This window comes from Prionailurus bengalensis, chromosome B3 (assembly GCF_016509475.1).
Source record: "Prionailurus bengalensis isolate Pbe53 chromosome B3, Fcat_Pben_1.1_paternal_pri, whole genome shotgun sequence".
Classification (NCBI taxonomy): domain Eukaryota; kingdom Metazoa; phylum Chordata; class Mammalia; order Carnivora; family Felidae; genus Prionailurus; species Prionailurus bengalensis.
The window spans coordinates 9,947,156-9,965,937 of record NC_057355.1 but is presented as its reverse complement, the minus strand read 5'-3'; the positions used below and the strand labels follow the sequence as shown (position 1 = coordinate 9,965,937).

Sequence of the window (18,782 nt, the reverse complement as noted above, 5' to 3'; positions counted from 1 at the left end):
GTGCCCCTTACTTATTTACTTACTTATTTAATTTTAGAGCGAGTATGCAAGCTGGGGAGAGGGGCAGAGGGAGAGAAAGAGAATCTTAAACAGGCCCCATGCCCAGCACGGAGCCGAACTCAGAAATCTATCCCACAACCCTGGGACCTGAGCCGAAATTAAGAGTCAGATGCTCAACTGCCCGAGCCACCCAGGCTCCACAGTCTACTAAATCAAATATTAAAAGAATACGTCTAAGTCACTGAATACAGAGCCCCACAGGTGGAAATATCCAGTAATTAGGACTCACATTTATGGAATAGTCATGCTGCATGTGTATTAAGTGACAGACCTACTTTCTCAAGCTGTTTGTATAGACAGCATCATTGTTGAGCCTTTTTCGTTAACTTTTCATCTACCTCATTATTTGGCAGTTTCAGTTTTCTTCGCTTATGTGACCTTAAATTAAGCAAAACGGTATCCTTGGGTCACTCCATCAGCTCAGCTCCTGCCGCTGGAGTCCAGGCTGTCCGGCAGAGACTGGCGCTTGTGAGGAATAATAGTGCGCATACCTCGGTGTTACTTACTGGGCCCATTCCTTACCATTTCTCTTGGACTGCTGGAGACTCTTGCTAGCCTGGTAACCATTTGCAGATTTCCAGGATTGCCTAAGCTGTAAAAAAGGAAGGATGTTGGTAGAGATGATGGTTTTTGTGTGTGTTTTGATCCTCCCACGTGCAGGCGGAAAACCCGTGATGGCAGCTCAAGGGAGGGGGGGTTCCCGTGCCGGTCTCCAGTATGGACCCAGTGCTCTTCCTCCCGGTACACTTGCTCCCTCACACACAGGCAACGCCCAGCCGCCCCTTCTCTCCGTCTGCCTTTCTCCGTCCCTTTGACTTCTCTGCCACTCTCAGTACCACGTCGTAGGGGAAAAAGACAACGTGTATTTAGCAGAGAATTGTTTTGGCCATCTGCTTGTAAGACTAGGGGAAGAAAAGCTACGGATTTTTTTCTAAAATAGGCACGCGCGCACACACACACGTATATATATGTGTTTCTTAAATATATTAAATGACTTTCAGGAACTTAGGCTGTCCCTCCTGACCACCTGAAGGAATGGTGCCATGGGACCAATTTAACTAATACATTGGATTTACATGGAGTCAAAACCAGGTTTTTAAACATGTACTAGTTAAACTGACCCCAGAGCACCATTTTTCCATACAATCAGGACTAATTTCCGAAGTCTCTGAAAGTCATTTAGTTAGCAGACATTTTAAAAACCTCTCTAAAGAAAGACTGACACATAACTCAAAAACCGTTAAGAATGGCTTCAAATGTCAGGCCTGGAACATTCTATTATGTGACAGAAGCCATAAGTTTTTCCCCTTTCTGATGTGTAAATGGAAAAACAGCATCCCTAAAACGTGGTACTTTCTGTGAGGAGAGGGGAGAATGGTGGAAGTAACAGTTCTCATATTCTTATTTGGCAGATCCCTTAAGAACTAAAGCACAAATAAATTCAGTGACTGGAAGGGAATATTGAAAAAAAACAAAAAATCAGACGTTTAAAAAAGCCACTTGTTTTCCCTGCTCATGATTAAAAATAGTACCTTGCAACAGGCCTTATATCAAGGTCTAGCCTCTTTAGATGTAAAGATCATCATATTAGATAGATAGACGAAGTGAAAAAGTGGCTTATCTGCAGACACATGCATAGCTATCAAAAGTCTCTGACCACATTCCCAGTGTGGTTTCTGGTTCCTCCAGGGACTGCTTTCTGTTTCGCCAGGATAGTGTGAAGACTTGATGAAGCCATGAAATTCTCTTGAGAACACTTCAAGTCTTGGGAAAAAGTAACTCAGAGCCTTCTTTAGATTCAGTCCGGCATTAAAGAAAACCCATCCACCTCAGTACTTAAGAAGAGAGATCAGTCATTTCTGAGTGTGTCCTATTTTTCCCTTTCTCGGGTAATAACCACCAGCTCATAATAAGAGTTGAAAGTTACAATAAAAATACTTGAGTGTGAGAATACTACACTCTGTGCACATCATTCTTACCAGGAGTCGCAAGACTAAAGAACTCATGTGTACTGGGGGGGGGGGGGGGGGTAGTGGGAGGGGGTGGGAACACCCTGGTTATTTAGTTTTTAGGGATTTGTTTGTTTGTTTATCAGAGTTAAAAGTACACACCGAGAAACATCTTGGCACACATTGGAACAACACTGTGTGGAGGACATACCCCGGACAGGGTATCAAAAGGCCACCAATAACTTCCCCACCTTGTTTTCATGTCTCTCAGAAGGGTGGATGCTTGTTCTTTAAGTCTCAGGTCGGGGAAGTGCCAGGGCGACTGCAGGCCTTCTTTCAAGGCGGCGCGGCGCCCTTCCGAGACCAGCAGGTGCCAACCTGAGCAGGGCCTGTTCCTCTGCCCGCATGGCACTTCCTGATTGGAAAGCATGGATTCATAAGAATAGATGATAAATGGCTAAATGGAAACTTCAGCTCCTTTTCATTTCCTTCGAAGCCTTGCCTGTGTGCTTTAGGACGGGCTCATCCCACATTTCATTCTGTCATTCCCGTTCTGTCCCTTGGCACTGTTCCGAGAACTAGAAATCAAGCAGGGGACAGCTGCTGTAACCACTTAGCACAGATCGGGTGGCTCCAAACAACATAAATTCTTTCCTTCACTGTTTTGGAGGCAGGAGGTCCCACAACCAGGGTGTCGGGGGCTGCTTTCCCTCAGGAGGCTCTCTGGTCGGCACTCCTTGGCCGTCCTTGGGTCCGAAACCCGTTGCTCCAGGCTCCACCCCCCAGTGTGTCTCCTGTGTCTCTTCTGAGGACACCGCGGCCACCCTACCATTGTATGACCTCATCTGAACTAATGACCTGTGCAGGACCCAGTTTCCAAATAAGGTCACATTCTGAGAAGGACATGAATTTGAGGAGGAGGCAGGGAGAAAGCTGGCATCCCGAACTTGGTATTTGTGACCATTTACATTGTTCCTCTGGAGAGCAGTCCTCACTAAAAAAGAATAGTGGATGATTCTATTAAAATTTTTTTTAAGTGTTTATTTGGGGGGGGGGGGTGAAGGGGAGGGACAGAGAAAGAGGGAGACACAGAATCCGAAGCAGGCTCCAGGCTCTGAGCTGTCAGCACAGAGCCCGACGCGGGGCTCGAACCCACGGACCACGAGATCGTGACCTGAGCCAAAGTCGGACACTCAACCGACTGAGCCACCCAGGCGCCCCCTACCCACCATTGCTTTTAAGCGTCCAGGCCAGTATTCTCCAATAGAAATACATTATGTTAGTGTAAACTTTCTAGCAGCCACCTTACAAAAGGACAGCAGGAACAGGTGAAATTGATCTTTAAAAAAAAATGTTTTTAATGTTTATTTACTTTTGAGAGACAGAGAGAGACAGAGCGTGAGCAAGGAAGGGGCAGAGAGAGAGAGAGGGAGACACAGAATCCGAAGCAGGTTCTAGGCTCCGAGCTGTCAGCACAGAGCCCCATGTGGGGCGTGAACTCGTGAACTATGAGACTGTGACCTGAGCCAAAGTCGGATGCCTAACCGACAGAGCCACCCAGGTGCCCCTTACTTTAAGAGAGAGATAGAGAGCAAGCGGGAGAGGGGCACAGAGAGTGGTAGACAGAATCCTAAGCAGGCTGACAGCACAGAGCCTGATGCAAGGCTCAAATTCACAAACAGTGAGATCATGACCTGAGCCAAAGTCAAGAGTCAGACATTCAAGGGACTTAGGCACCCAGGCGTCCCTTGATGATTTTATTTTAAAATAATACCTACCCTATTTTAGAATCAGTTTGGTGAAAGCATCATTTTTTTTTTTTTTTTTAATACTGTGGCCCAGTGAAGGACACACAGGACTTTGCTGATACGGACCTCGAGATCTTATCCTTACAGGGTTTCTTAAAGATGATCAGAACAGGGCAGTTTTAGTTGAAATCGCCCCGGGTTCACGTCCTGCTGCTGCTGCTCACTGGGAGGGCCCGAGAGCCCATCTGGATCCCAGTGACCGTCACACCTCCCTGTCAGTCTCAGCCCTCATGCATCATTTAGGGAGCAATTAACCAAGGAAGCTGGATGCCACAGAGTGAAGAAAAACTCCTAAGAGCTGACAAGATTCAGCCCAAACATGATAAAGAATGTTTTGAAGTGTTAGCGTAAACATTTGAAAATACTCTTCTTCTAGAATAGGTCTTGTTTTCTATTCCAAAGCTGAAAGTGCTCATTAGTTTGCATAATTTTTAAAATCTTTCTCAAAGAACTGTAAGTTTCTTTACTCTTAATTAAAGCTTTGAGTAGACTGGCTAATTAGGAAAATGCTGTAAAGAAGGAAAAATAACCACAGAATGGCTTTCCCTCATCCCTGCTCTCTAGCCTACAAGAACACAATAAAATAAAGATGCTAAGACAGTTCAGTGCCCAAATCTGAGAGTGGGATCATGCGTCTTCTAAACACTTCTGTGTATCTTCTGGATAAATTCATCTTTTGAGTGTCAGAGTGTTCATCTTTCTCTCAATGTATGTGTTGTGCTGTGTGTAGCAAACAGAGGACTGTCAGGCTACTTGGGATCAAAACTGTACTGTTGCAGGCTCCAGAAGTTGGCCAGGGAAAAGAACATCATCACTCACTAAAGACTCCATTGCCAGGACTTGGTTATTTTATGTGACATTTGGCTTGATAACACTGCCAGTTCTGTGTGAAAGGAGGAAAAGGAATCGAGTTCTTGTAGTCAGGCATTTGTGGCCAGAATGTGGGCTTTTTGGCAGACCTTAGGTAGGGTCATAAGCAATTCTGCATTTTGCAAAAGGACTCTAAAAACAATTGCAGACTTGCTTTTGGAATATTGACTTCAGAACAACATTATTGTAGCCAAGCAGACAACCTTATTTTTAGTTAAAGCTTGTGGGCGGGGGGGTTGCAGGGAATTAAACCTAAGAGCATATGAGTTTATGGAGTTTTTATGCAACATTTATGCAACAGAAACCCCAGGTAACTCAAGAGTTCTCTTCCTTCCAGTGTATGGTATTGGCCTACAGAACTGACCTGAGCCCGAGGTAGATGCTGGTCCCCCATAAGAAGGGAATGTTCTGTCTACCTCTAATAAGAGGGGAGAAAGAGCACAGACCTAGACTTGGCCTTCATTGGCAGCCATTTGAATCCAACTGTGATCATGCTGTGACCTTGCGGTCACTCTACAGCCACTCCTGGACCGGGGATAATGAGGCTGTCCTCTGGGTCCTGCCATTTTCAACTGTGCATGCCTTCTCTCCGTTACAGCCCGAGGAAGAGCAGTTGGTCTGTGATATCACCAGATCCAGTTCTTCCACCGATGACACGGCTTCCTTGGATCGACATTCCTCTCATGGCAGTGACGTATCCCTCCCCCAGATTTCAAATTTGAACAGGTCCAGAGATCAGCAGTGTCTTGACAGCTTCTACAGCCATGGGGCTGGAGCTGAGGGTCGAGAGAGTGAGGGCGAAGCTGCTGGCTCAGGTGAGATGGACGAGGAGGAGATGGACAGCATCACTGAAGTGCCCACGAACCGCTCTGTGCTGAGGGGCTCGATGCGCTCCCTGTCCCCTTTCCGGAGGCACAGCTGGGGTCCTGGGAAGAACGCGGCCAGCGACGCGGAAATGAATCAGCGCAGGTGAGCGGGACCCAGCACGGCTATTTGTTCCATCTCTCAGTGTCTGCTTGCTTTTGATCGTGTGATCCGGTGTTATCGTGGTAAAAGAACGTAGGAGACACCATGGTACAGAAGAAAGCCTAGAGGGCTTTGGAATCGGGAAAATCTGGGTTCAGACCCCAGCTCTAGAAATCACTGTGTAGATAACCTTGGGCAAGTTACCTGATCCCTCTGGGCTTTAATTTTCTCATCTGTAGAATACCTGCCTCTCTAAGGATAGGTGTAATAATAAAAATCTCAAGTGAAATATGGTTGCTACATGGTGGGTGTTTAATGAACAGGAATAGTCCTTCAGGCCAGATCTGTTCATAAAATGCTTAGGTTAAAAACTTTTGGAGGGAATAGTGTCCTGTCAGTTTTGAAACAGACATGAAATCTTACAGTCCAAATACTCTCCATTTTCACACTGCTTCCCAGCAATTGTCCTCCGTTTCTAATGCAGAAAGTTTTGTTAAAGCCTAAGTTATTACTTAATCAGCAAGAGAACAGGAGAATCATTCAGTGTCATTGAATTGTTGGTAGTTTTCCATGTATGCTCCAGTCTTTGGGGACTTGTGTACATATGACCCGGTCTCAGACCTTCAGTTTGGAAGCAGGCTATAAGGCGGTCTAGAGTTGGCTTCTGACCACAGTCTGCTTACAGGAATTTAAGCAAATGATTTTAGCTCTAACGAACAAGTGCCGTGATGCCTATCAGATATACAAAGTTGTGCTTACAAGAGAGCTACTTTCTTGAGGAAGAAAAGCAGCTAAGGGGGCAGGCTGACAGTTGTTTTAAAACAGGTCATGTGAAAAACTCACCTGGAGCAGTTACTGCTTTTTTAAAACAAAAATTCCTTGACATGGCTCAGATATCATAGCTATAGATGCATGTAATCGGATTACATTCACTCATTCTTTTTTTTTTGAGGTTTTATTTATTTTTGAGAGAGAGACATCGTGAGTAGGAGCGGGAGGGAGAGGGAGAGAATGAATGAATCCCGAGCAGGCTCCTTTCTGCCAGCACAGAGCCCGATGTAGGGCTCGAACCCACGAAACCGTGAGATCATGACCTGAGCTAAAACCAAGAGTCAGATACTGAATCGACTAAGGCACCCAGGCGCCCCTCATTTATTCTTTTATTCAGCCAACATGCATTGAGCACCCACTATGTGCCAGGCATTTCTAGGTTCTAGAGGCACAGAGGTGAACGAGACAAAGTCCTGCCTTCATGGAGCTCACGGTAATACCTTACACTTTGTTAATTTGCTACTCTTCTCAGACTCTTTTAGTAACAGACCATGTCACGTAATTTTCTGTGACTCCACATTGGTGGAGTTCAGTGTCTGCCCTTGAAAACCTGCAGTTGTTTTATCTGGTGGGTAGTTTTTATACACGATCAAAATCATAGATTATGTAAAAAGCCATTTCTAAAAGCTCTCCTTGCCAGCTTTATTCACGCTGTACTTTTTTGTTTTTAAAGAAAGCATCCGGGGCGCTTGGGTGGCTCAGTCGGTTAAGCAGCCGACCTCGGCTCAGGTCATGATCTCGCGGTCTGTGAGTTCGAGCCCCGCGTCGGGCTCTGTGCTGACAGCTCAGAGCCTGGCGCCTGTTTCAGATTCTGTGTCTCCCTCACTCTGAGCCTCCCCCATTCATGCTCTGTCTCTCTCTGTCTCAAAAATAAATAAACGTTTAAAAAAAAAAAAGAAAGCATCCATACCATTATAAATAAATAATAAGGAGGGAGGAAGGGAAGGAAGGAAGGATGGAAGGACGTATTGTCAGAGATGATAACAACATCAAGAAACAAGGGTTTATTTTATATGCAATCCCTTTTTCTTTATAGCCCACTGGGGGTCCTTGTGCCTTGACTTTGATTTCAGGGCTGGATAGGACTGTAGCCCAGATGAGGAAATTGAAGCTCAGACCTAATGATTTGCCTGAGATTACAAGAGTGAACTAAGACTGGAACCTTATCAGTTATCTTTATTTTCAACCTGTACAGTATCATGGCCTCTCCTATTTGAGCCTCACCTTAAGGATCACCTCACACCTCCGCCCCCCCCCATGCCTCTGGAGATAATGGAATGACTTGAATTAGCTTGATGCTTACCACATTATCTGCATAGAGTATAAGCTGAATTTTAAAGTCTTAAGAAGACCCTTTTACAGCTTCAAATGGCCTTTTTTAATCCTTTTACTTTTGTAATTTAATAAACCTCATTCCTTGTCACCTGATTAACCCTTTGGAGGAAGGAGGGAGGGAGCAAAGTAACCCTCCCCAGGATTTGTCAGGCTGTCCGGCCTCTTTGGTCCTGATGTTTCTTACTGCTCAGTTTTTCATTCCCTCACTTCCTGTACCGTTTGTCTGTGTGGATTGTCTCTTCCCTTTGTGATGTCCGTGTGCTTCATGCATTTGTGTCCATTTTGTTTCACCTTGACACTGACCTCTTCCACCATTCATTTTCAGTTCATTGCGAGTTCTTGGGGACGTTGTCAGGAGACCCCCCATTCATAGGAGAAGGTACAGAGTTCACTAACTTGATGGACTAACCATGTTGCCTCTGAGCTTAGTGTACTAACCAGCATCTCATTTTGCTTAATCCGTGATTAAACCGTCTTTTAAAACAATGTCACGTCTGCTTCAGGGAAATAAGAAATAGGTACTTGTTCATCGCTGATGCCTGTTGCATATGAAATGGTTTCGTGAATGTGAAATTTTTTCCTTTTCTACTTTTATCTTTAAAAAAATTTTTTTTAACGTTTTTTTTTCCCCCATCTTGTACTTGTGTTCAGATGATTTTGATAATAGGGTCTTCCCAGTTCTCCCTAGGAGAGTTCAAAGACACGTCAGTTGTCCCTGAGGAGTGCTTTTTCATTCTCCCCACCCCCGCACCAACGCCCAAAAGGGCCAAGAACCAGAAATAATTGTGTGCTGGCACACGGGCCCTAACATATTTTCGACGCATTCCTTAGTAACTGGATGGAAGCCTTTACGTCTAGGTCACCTGACACCTTGCACACCATTGTTTTTGTTTTGTCGTGTTTTGTTTTCTAGTAATTTTTCCCCCTCTGGGGAGTCCACATCCCCTCTGGGGGTGTGGTCGTTTCTTAAAGCAGGTAAGAGCCATCAGCTCATCTCTCCGGGGCCCTTGCAGTCTTTCAGTCCCTTACTTATTTTTTGTCAGGTAACATTTTGAAGCTAAAAATGAGTAATTTGTAAGCTGAAAAGTCATTTCTAGTCACACAGTGCCGATTTGCTTTTCAAATGCTGAGTTTTACTTTGTTCAGAAGTCATCATTAGTGACCTATTCTTCCGCCGTTTGGGGAAGAAGATTTAGAAAGCCACAGACTGTGGCGAGATTGCAGGTAGCCCCTCGTATTGGGAGCCATGTGTCAGGGGTACTTTCAACTCCCCGCCAAAGCCGGTCCGCCGGTCCTCGGGAAGCCACACATAGTGATCCTCCCCCGTCGTCTTTGCAAGGGCGGGCTTCCTTTAATTCCGGCTTTCAGGCACAAAATGGAGTTCGAATACAAATGCTCTCATGAATCTGCGGTAATCAGGGCTCGGTTAAGTTTTTCTCCCAGGGGAACAGGTTGGCAAGTACCCTTTTCAGTAGAGGTACCCGAAACCTTTAGAGATCTGTTTGGCTCTCTGTTAAAGCTCTTCAGCGTGACCTTATTAAAATCATGCACGTGCTGACAGTGGAGGGTGACAGGTTGCTGGATGCGGTCCCAGTGAGCTGACAGATGAAGCTTCGTAACGGTGCCAGATCCCACTTCACCCTGAGTCGTTTTTCTGCAGGAAGAGCATGAAGTACAGTTTAAAATTTTGTATGATGCCTTAGCCAGTCAAGTTGAAACATCCCTACCAGTGTTCACAGGTGTGGGAACAGGATATTTGTGGGGTTTTTTTAATCTAGAATTTCCTAAATCTCAAAATAAGGCCAGAGAACCATTAAATGTCCCTGCCACTGATGGAGGGATGAGGAGATTTAGGGTGCCCCCGAACACTCTGGTGAAAGGAGCTTCCTGCCGGAAGCCAGGGCAGGTCTGTGGCTCCCGGAGCCTCGGGACCCCTGTGAGGTCCCTCTTGCTGTCTCCTGTCACTCTTCTTTCTCTTCAGCCTCAGTTTCATCCTGCTTTCTCACAGTGTTACCATTTTCTGAGAGTAAAGGGATGTTTACATCTGTAGAAGATTTGTTTTTTGAATGATTCAATAATGTCAGTTCAGTCGCTGATTTACCATGTGGTGTTTTCAATAAGTTGGATATTTAAAAATTTTTCTTAACAGTTTGGAGATTCAAAATTAAGTTAATGCCAGAGAATGGGCTTCTGAGTCTCGTGTTGGTAAGATATATGGAGGCTTGCTCCCCTCACATGAGCAAATTAGAAGTCTTTCTGATACCACCTCACAGACTGGAACTGTCTCTGAGATGCGTATTTCTCCTTTCTGCTCCTGCCCTTGGGAGCTTTGTACTTTAGTTTAATCGGGTTTTAAGTGTTTTACTATTTAAATTATTTTTAAGATACTTATTTTAAAGATTTACTTTTAGGGGTAGCTCTTCTATTCTCCCACCATTTTCCTTGTCTCTTTTCCTCTATCAAAAACCCGCACTTGTCAAGAAAACTGTTAATTAGGTGTGTTCAAGGTTAGGGGTTTTTGCTGTCTGCAGATCTTCCCATTTGCAAGATTCCAGAGGGAGCTGAGTGGGTGTTAATGTTAACCCCCCCCCTGCTTCAAAATCAAAAGCACGTCACTTAGAACTTAAGACGCCAGATAGTAGCAGTGTACTTTTTAAATGATCGCTTTTGTCCATCAAAAATCCTTACGTACTGATGAAGCTCCCTTTACAGTCAGTGTACCTCGTATTTTGAGTTGTGTGTGTGTGGTTTTTTTTTTTTTTTTTTTTTTGGCCTGGTCATATTTACATGGTATTTCCAACCCTAGATTTTCTGTCCCTCCCACTTGAAAATAAATATCAGTGCCAAGGTAATCAAAGTAGATGATCAGATGAGGTTGTTTTTTTTTTTTAATCTTGTGGGGGAAAATGGTTGCAAACCTAAAATTAAGACCCATTTTTAACTTAGTACCATGGAATTCCTTTCCTTTTGAAGAAAGTAAACGCCTTAGTTATCATTAAAATACAAGGAAATGTGGCCTTTGTTACAGCTGTTTACCTTCAGTGCTTAACAGCCTAGTGAGTAGGGGTTAAAGGTGGGTGTGAGTATTGGTGGGATATCATTATTATGAAAGACTTAGAATGTGTCTGGCTTAGACGGACCCTTCCTAGAAACACCTGAGGAAAACCAGTGACTCAGCCCCACCCCAGTGCACTTTGTCATTGTCCCTTTTTGTCAAGGATGGGTTTGGTTCAGTTAGGGATCATAGCCATGGTCAAGGAGGTCTGGGAGTGGTGGAGATTGTGGAGAGAGTGCCCCCCCCCCCTCCGGCAGCAGAGGCTGCAGCCCTGGAGGACACCTGAGGAGGAATCTGTGGGCAGAGTAGGCTCTTTTTTTCAGAGTCCGGCAGGAGGAATTCTTGGGTTTCAAATCGGACTTGTTACCCTGTAACAGACTCCCACAGTCCTTTCCAACACAGTGTCTAGAGGGATATTAGTAGCACAGTTTTAAGTTTCCATGGTTTTTGTGTCTTTTTCTAAATTCTCAATGTTATGTTCCTAATTTTTTGATAATCCAATAAATCCATCTGTCTGTAACTGTGGCCTGTCTTTTCAAACCCAATAATCCTATCCCTGTTTGCTCTTTTCTCCCTCCATTTCTGTTTCTGCCTTTGATGTCATCCCCAGTATGAGCTGGTGTCCTTCTGGTGTGCAATATTCTGCTGCCCTGAGTGCTGACTTTAATTACAGAAGGTACGGTATTGTTACGTGTCCAGCCACCGAAGGGGGAATCGTAAAATATGGCACCTGGGCTTTTGGCTGGGAGCTTGCTTCTGGGTGGCTAGAATGCATATGGCAGCCCGCTTTGGCTGTGAGCACAATGTTGAGTTCCTGCTGCTGCGGGCATCACTGATCCAATTGAAGGGGTATATATAGCCCGGGAGTCAGATAGTGTACTCTGATGCTTCTGGTGTCTCAAGTGGCTGTAGATTTGGTGTTTTCCGCACAGACTTGTATCTACGGTATGGCAGACCCCTTCTGTCTTTGTTCTGGTCTGTCCTCCTTCCCGGAACCTGGGGATTCCCACATCCTGAAGAAAACAATGACAGAAGCAAGGCCACAAATACGATGAATTTTTATTTCTGTTGTGTTTCCAAGTCAGTCAGTCTCTTCAGGTTCCAAATTCATAGATTCCTCAATGTTTCATATTTTTCTCTCAACTCAGCAGCCAGATTTAATTACTGAAACATTTTCAGGATTAAATTTTGTGGTAATAACACATCTGGTTTTCTCAGGCTTCGCAAACAATTCACAATAGAAAACTAAGTTTCTTCTTCACTTAGCCTGTCTTATCCCTGCTATTGAAAATGAGTTTTACAGAGACATTTACTTCTACTTAATCATGGTTTCTATTGTCGTATTGAAATAAGAAAAACAAAGTCCATTGTTTAAATTACCCACTAGAGAAAAATAGAGGCATATGGTTTCAGTTCATAATAAGTAATTTATGAAATAAAGGCAAATGCAAGCCCTTCTGGACTGGCATACGCAATTCATTTGTGGAATTAACTGTGCAGTTGGAGCAGAGATAACTAAATAGCTTCAGTGTACCTTCAAGTGCACTTCCAACTGCTTGTGAGTGAGAACACGGTCTGCTCCGGCTGTATTTTGAGATCTCGCTTATTTTAAAGAAGTTCCCACCGCAGCTGTACCAGATGTGAATTATTCTGACCAGCAACCCCAAAGCTCATCGGTGGCCAACCTCTCTCTGTAGTTTCCTGCTTACCAAAAAATGCTTTTCACTCTGCAAACTGCAAAATCTGCCCACCAGGGATCCCATTCTACATGCCATATCCTAAATTTGCCCCCTTTCTGGGCCAATATCAAGACAAAAAAATTAAAGCTCTTAGACATAGTTGCTTTTAGCTTTTGTTCTTTAAGGTGTCCTGTGTGCCCGTCTGCAATCAGCAGTTCCCAGGAAGCCTGTCCAGCAGGGATTGTGTGGCCACATGTGCCCAGATGATACTGCTCATAAGTAATCCCGACTTCCTGGGGTCGACACGAGCCTGTGAAATTAGAAAGGTTGACTGGCCTGTAGTTGAATGTAAAGTGATAAAGGTCCACTTAAGCGACCCAAGGGCAATTGTGAGTGTCCCTGCCTGTTTTCTGAGAGCTACTCATGCACCTGTTTTCTCTGTGCCATGGAATTCTTTGGCATTAGCCTAGTTTGGTTTTGGCAGAGATTAGTTACATCAGATCAAGGAAAAACACACATACATAAATGATAAATAAGATAATCTGGTCTGTCCACATGGTATATTGAAAAAAAAAATCTTGAGAAAATGACCTTACATGATCAACATTTGAATAAATTGAAGGAGGTAAGAAAACCTAAGTGCATATGCTTTTTCAGCCTACCAAGACCTGTTGGGGGACAGGTAGGTGGTGCTCATTTGTGCCGTGCTCTGGTCGATAGCTTTGCTAGGTAACTTAGAGATAATCTGCCAGCAACACTCAAAGCACTTTCGTATCTTCCACCCTTTCGGAGACTCAGAAGTCACATGAATTAACTCCTTTGCTCTGTGTTCAGTTTCAGCCTAGAAGGCTTGACAGGAGGAGCCGGTGTCGGAAACAAGCCGTCCTCATCTCTAGACGTAAACTCTGCAAACACCAAAGAGCTCAGGCACCCTTTCAGTGGGGAGGCGAGGGGTGACTCTCTGATGTCGCTTTCAGAAGAGGATCTGGAATCAGGCCAGAGAGAACACAGGATGTTTGATCAGCAGGTAAGGCTGAAGCGGGTGTATGCTGCTCATTTGGAAAAATGAACTGTACTTCCCTACATGTGTCTTCACGTCGGGAACAAAGAAAGCAAGACTTACGTTACTATGAGGCTAGTTATTGTGATTGCTTACCCACGGTCTAGTACACCCCATCTAGCACAAAGCAAGGTTTTAGCACTTAACTAATTCCAGAATACCATTCATCTGCATGGATTTGAATAGTCCATCAAAGCAGACTTTTTTAAATTAGGAAAGTATCCAGGATATTAAATTGGGTTTTTCCTTCTTATCTGAGGACTTCTTTCACCATGCCAGTAGTAAAATGACTCTTGAAGTATGCTACACAGCATTGTTAAATTTCCCAATTTTTCAAAAATCTATACCTTCCTGGAAAAAATAGATCTTATTCTTTGCCTTCTCACATTGCCTGGGAAATGGCTGTTTCTTTCTCTCTGCTTTCTGTCACTGTGAGAACTTCTCAGAGAGCATCTTCACTCCCTGCCCCCACCTGATGCTCTCTTTGCGCTGCCACTCCCCCAGGACTCCCTTCTGGGGGCCCCAGCTGGCTGTCCTTGGCCAGTCAGGTGATTTCCCCAGCACTTGTCACCTGGGGCAGGTCCTCGGGAGTTGGCCTGGAGAATTGGAATTCCATGCTTTTATAGCCCACACTGCTCCCGGCCCTTTTCCTCCTCCGGGGCCAAGGGGACTTTGGATTGATTCCTGGGAGGATTCTGTGATACACCTGAATCTTTCCTTTCTTTCTTTCTTTCTTTTTTTTTTTTTTTTTTTTAATTTTTCTCAACGTTTATTTATTTTTGAGAGAGAGACAGAGTGCAAGCAGAGAGAGAGGGAGACTCAGAATGTGAAGCAGGCACCAGGCTCCGAGCTGTCAGCACAGAGCCCAACATGGGGCTCAAACCCACAAACTGCGAGGTCATGACCTGAGCCGAAGTCGGACACTTAACTGAGCCACCCAGGTGCCCCAAAACATTTCTAATTAAACAGACAACAAAATTAAACACCTGTCTTTGGATAGGTGACTGGAGTTTTAGATAGAAACGTAATGAAACATTTCTAATTAAACAAACCAACAAAAATGTTAAACAGCCTGTTCTCTGAGTGGGAGACATAGGTTTTACGTAGACGTTTAATGTTTTGTATACCCCACTACATAGAAATGTTTTGTATACGACCAGATAGAAACTGGACGCTGGAGGATTACCTTAATGCATCACTTAGGTGAAGACCCAGGAGAATTTAGGCCTGATGAAAATCAAATTGAAGGCCCAAAGGGATTTTGCCATGTTATCCCCTTCCCCCACCGCCCATGTCTTCTGGGCCTGATACTTTTCTTAACTTTTTTAACTTTTTCTAAAGTTAAGAAAAATAACAAGAATATGGAGAAGAGGGGCACCAGGTTGGCTCAGTCAGAAAAGTATCTGACTCTTGATCTCAGGGTCATGAGTTCAAGTCCCATGTTGGGTGTACAGATTACTAAAAAAAAAACAGTAAACGTTTCAAAAAATAAATAAATTTAAAAAAATATGGAGAACATATTTATTGAAGCAAATGATTTAAATGTATTCAGCCTAATGGTAACAGAAAAAGGGAGTAAAAAACCATTCTTTCGTGACTTGCTGAGAGCATCTTTGGTAAGTGGAGAGTCTAAAAAACAAAAGTGCAAGTCATACAAAAGTATATAGAGTCCTTTGGAAGTCATTGTAAGACCCAGTAAAATGCCAGCATTGGGGGTTTGTGAACGGAATCCTGGGCTTGGAGCCAGTATATCCCTTCGGATTCGGCATAAGCCCTTGGGGGTGACAGCTTCACACCCACCTGAGTGACTTGCCTGAGGCCTCATTGACTGGCTGTGAGCTGGACCACGTTCCCCTCAGAATTCCTGGTGTAAGTCTCACAGCCTCTTTCCACATCTCTGAAGTAGAAGTGTTTTATGAGGAAAGGAGAAGATTTTTAATTTTCTCAATTCAGTTTATGGAAAACCTTTTCTGAAACTGATAATCCTAGGAATTGGACAGAGGACCCCGTGTGTTAGTAAGTGCTATCAGTTACCACCGAAGTCTTTCTGAAATGGCCTTTCTGATTGAGCCTTTGTGGAGGAAGCTGCTGACATGTTCGTGCTTTTCTGGAACTCTCTGCTCACCCGCAGTTTTTGTCTCGTGTGCAACTTCAGAGTGGGGATTTGAGCTGCTGGTGTCTCTGATCTGGACAAGTCGCCTGCAGCCAGCTTCCTGCTGAAGGTCCCTGCCTTTCACTGAGGTCATTCCTCAGACCTCACAGTTGTGTTCGAAACACAGCAACTGTTTGCCTCAGACTCCATGGTTACGCACGGAGCAGGCTCTGAATAATCAGAAGTCTTTGGCGCACTTGAGTCGCGTTCATGGTAGTAATGGATTTTCATTGCTCCCCTCCGAGCATGTGCAGATTGCAGCCCACTAAGAAGGGAGGGATTCCTGGCGGTTCAAAATCGGTTAACAATAGGAACGAGCGCTCAGAACAGAAGGAAGGGGGAGTCCCTCACCCCAGAAGTGTGCTCGTAAGCACTGCTGGGCTGGCTCTCAGGGGTGTTTTTACACAGGCTTCTGCAGCTGGCTGCATTACATGACCTCAAAGCTGCTGCGAATTCACTGAGGGAGGTAACTTGGCCACCCTCGGTCCCCCTCGGGTACATGCAGAAGCAGTGTCCTCTTAGGAGAGGGAATGAAAGGGCTTTAGGCTTCTTCCCAGATGCATGGCTGCCTTGATCTTGATCTTAAAACGCCTTTTATTTGCATCTCTGTTTCCAAATCTTTAAAATCAGAATAATACTGGGGTGCCTGGGTGGCTCAGTCGGTTGAGTGACTTCGGCTAAGGTCATGACCTTGCGGTCCATGAGTTCAAGCCCCGCATCAGGTGCTGTGCTGACAGCTCGGAGCCTGGAGCCTGCTTCAGATTCTGGGTCTCCCTCTCTCTCTCAAAAATAAATAAACATTAAAAAAAATAAAAATAAAAAAGAACATGCTTAAAATCAGAATAATATTACTGCTCTCTACTATGTCTCTAAAAGAGACTTAGATTTTCAAAGAACAAGAGCTACTGTATGTAGTTTGCTATTTACAGTGAAGTTACTTTCATCTGATGATGTGTTCAGCAGATGTTTACTAAGCACGCACTAAGTTTAAAACATTATTAGGTATTAGGAGGGATATGAAACCACTGTAAAGGATGGGTACTTGAATTATTCCAGATAAAACTAAGGCTCATGAAAGCTAAGTAGCTCCTTTGAAGTTGAGCAGCGGTCAAGTAGCAGGGGCAGACTTGAGTCGAGGGTGTCTGACCACAGAGCCTGTGCTGTTAGCCCTCACCTGCACTGCGTTCTTTTCTTAGGTTGGGGTGGGATGTAAAGTTTTGTGCTGATCTAGAAATAACAAGAGCATATGCTTACATCCTGGTTTTCACTTTTTTTTTTTTTTTTTTTACTTCACAGGCATGTCACAGATCTAAACAACAGGGATTTAATTACTGTACATCAGCCATTTCTTCTCCATTGACAAAATCCATCTCATTAATGACAATCAGCCATCCTGGGTTGGACAGTGAGTATATAACTTTTTTTAAAATGAAGCATATTTTAAACACTTTTTTCCTATCATTTTTCTCCCTTTAAGACCCCGTAACATTACCTTCCAAAATTTGCCTCCCTCTTCTCCTGAATGGCTCATTTAAATAGAAAAGGTGACATACCAGTTTAGTTTTGGGATCTTCCTTCCAGTTTTGGGATTCTTCTTGTCAGGACATAGATTTGTTTTTTAACTTTTTATTTCGAAGTAATTTCGGACTTTAAAAATAGTTCTAAAAACAGTACAAAGAGTTACCATATATTCTTTACCTGGAGTCCCCAGATGTCATATGTTTGATCCATCTTATCAAAGTCATAACTGTTTTTATCAGTCTCTCTTCTTCTATCACTGCCTTTAAAGTTTTTTTCTGAAACACTGGAGAGTAAGTTACAAACATGATGCGGTTGTATCTGGAAGTTATGCTATTCTGTTACCACAGTACAATTATGTAAATTTTATCCAGGACTCATTTGCTGAGCTCTTCAAAAATGTCATGAAGCTCATGAAGGACAAAGAAAGACTGAGATACACTTTCAGTTGGTTAAGCACGTGCTGAAAGGATTACATCTGCCAGTGATGAATGGAGCGGTATGCAGATTCGGGACCCATTGGCTGGGTGTGAAAGTTACATAGATGTCTGGCATCCGTAAGCACAGGGCCTTTGCAAATGAAAGATGCTCGGAAACATATTTGAATTGGATCTAAATATTTGCCAAGGAAAGGCAGCTTGTTCTTTGAGAAACCTCACCTTTTTATTTTTAAAATCTTGATTCTTGTTTTCATGAGTAGTTACAGTTTGAGATCTTGTGCTCATCAAAGGGGGAGTGATCCTTTCTTTGCTGAAAGACCGTGTATTCAGGAAGCTGAGGCAAAGGGAGTAAATAAACTTTCCTGGTGTTTCTGGTGTTTCTTCAGTGTCCCCTGATAGAACCCACCTTAAAAGAGCTGGAGAGGGGTGCCTGGTTGGCTCGGTCGGTTAAGCGTCCGACTTGGGGCTGAGGTCATGATCTCACAGCTTATGAGTTTGAGCCCCACATCAGGCTCTGTGCTATTAGTGGAGCCTGGAGCCTGCTTTGAGTTCAGTGTCTCCCTCTCTCTCTGCCCCTACTCTGCTCATGCTCTGCGTCTCTCCCTCCCTCCCTCCCTCCCTCCCTCCCTCTCTCCCTCTCCCTCTCTCTCTCTCTCTCTCTCTCTCTCTCTCTCTCTCTCTGTCTCTCTCTCTCTCTGTCTCTCAAAAATGAATACATATTTTTTAAAAATTTGGAGACTCTGTCCTGCATTCGGGAGATGTTCTGTCTCAATTCATGACTTACCATGGGCCTGATCTTTTTAATTTCCGCCTTAGAACTAAGACACGATAAAGAATGCTGTTAACTTTGTCCTCATTTTCATGATCAGCGATTCAGATCTGGCCTGTTTGACTAAAGGTGTGCCTACTGATGGCGTATTCTCAGAGATGCCTACAGAACCTCACAGAACTGCAGCTAAAATCGCCCTTCCTGTTTTTCTTTGGGTTTTGATTTGATTTGGCTTTGGGTTAGAGGTCTTGCTGGTACAGAGTGAAAATCATCATAACAGGATTGTTAAT

The 18,782-nt window shown here is 44.1% G+C and overlaps 1 protein-coding gene across 23 annotated transcripts in view; it reads left to right on the top strand.

Annotated features, from left to right (window-relative positions):
• The window catches only part of AKAP13 (A-kinase anchoring protein 13), a 335,560-nt gene that overhangs the window by 244,096 nt on the left and 72,682 nt on the right, over positions 1 to 18,782 (top strand). For 14 of the 23 annotated variants that reach the window (XM_043554744.1, XM_043554740.1, XM_043554743.1 and 11 more), the window contains exons 11-15: positions 5,286 to 5,656; positions 8,145 to 8,198; positions 11,485 to 11,550; positions 13,388 to 13,580; positions 17,062 to 17,170. In XM_043554744.1, the coding sequence (XP_043410679.1) occupies positions 5,286 to 5,656; positions 8,145 to 8,198; positions 11,485 to 11,550; positions 13,388 to 13,580; positions 17,062 to 17,170 (793 nt within the window). The remainder of the gene's footprint in view (positions 1 to 5,285; positions 5,657 to 8,144; positions 8,199 to 11,484; positions 11,551 to 13,387; positions 13,581 to 17,061; positions 17,171 to 18,782) is intronic. The other 9 variants (XM_043554748.1, XM_043554747.1, XM_043554746.1 and 6 more) reach the window with 2 other exon arrangements.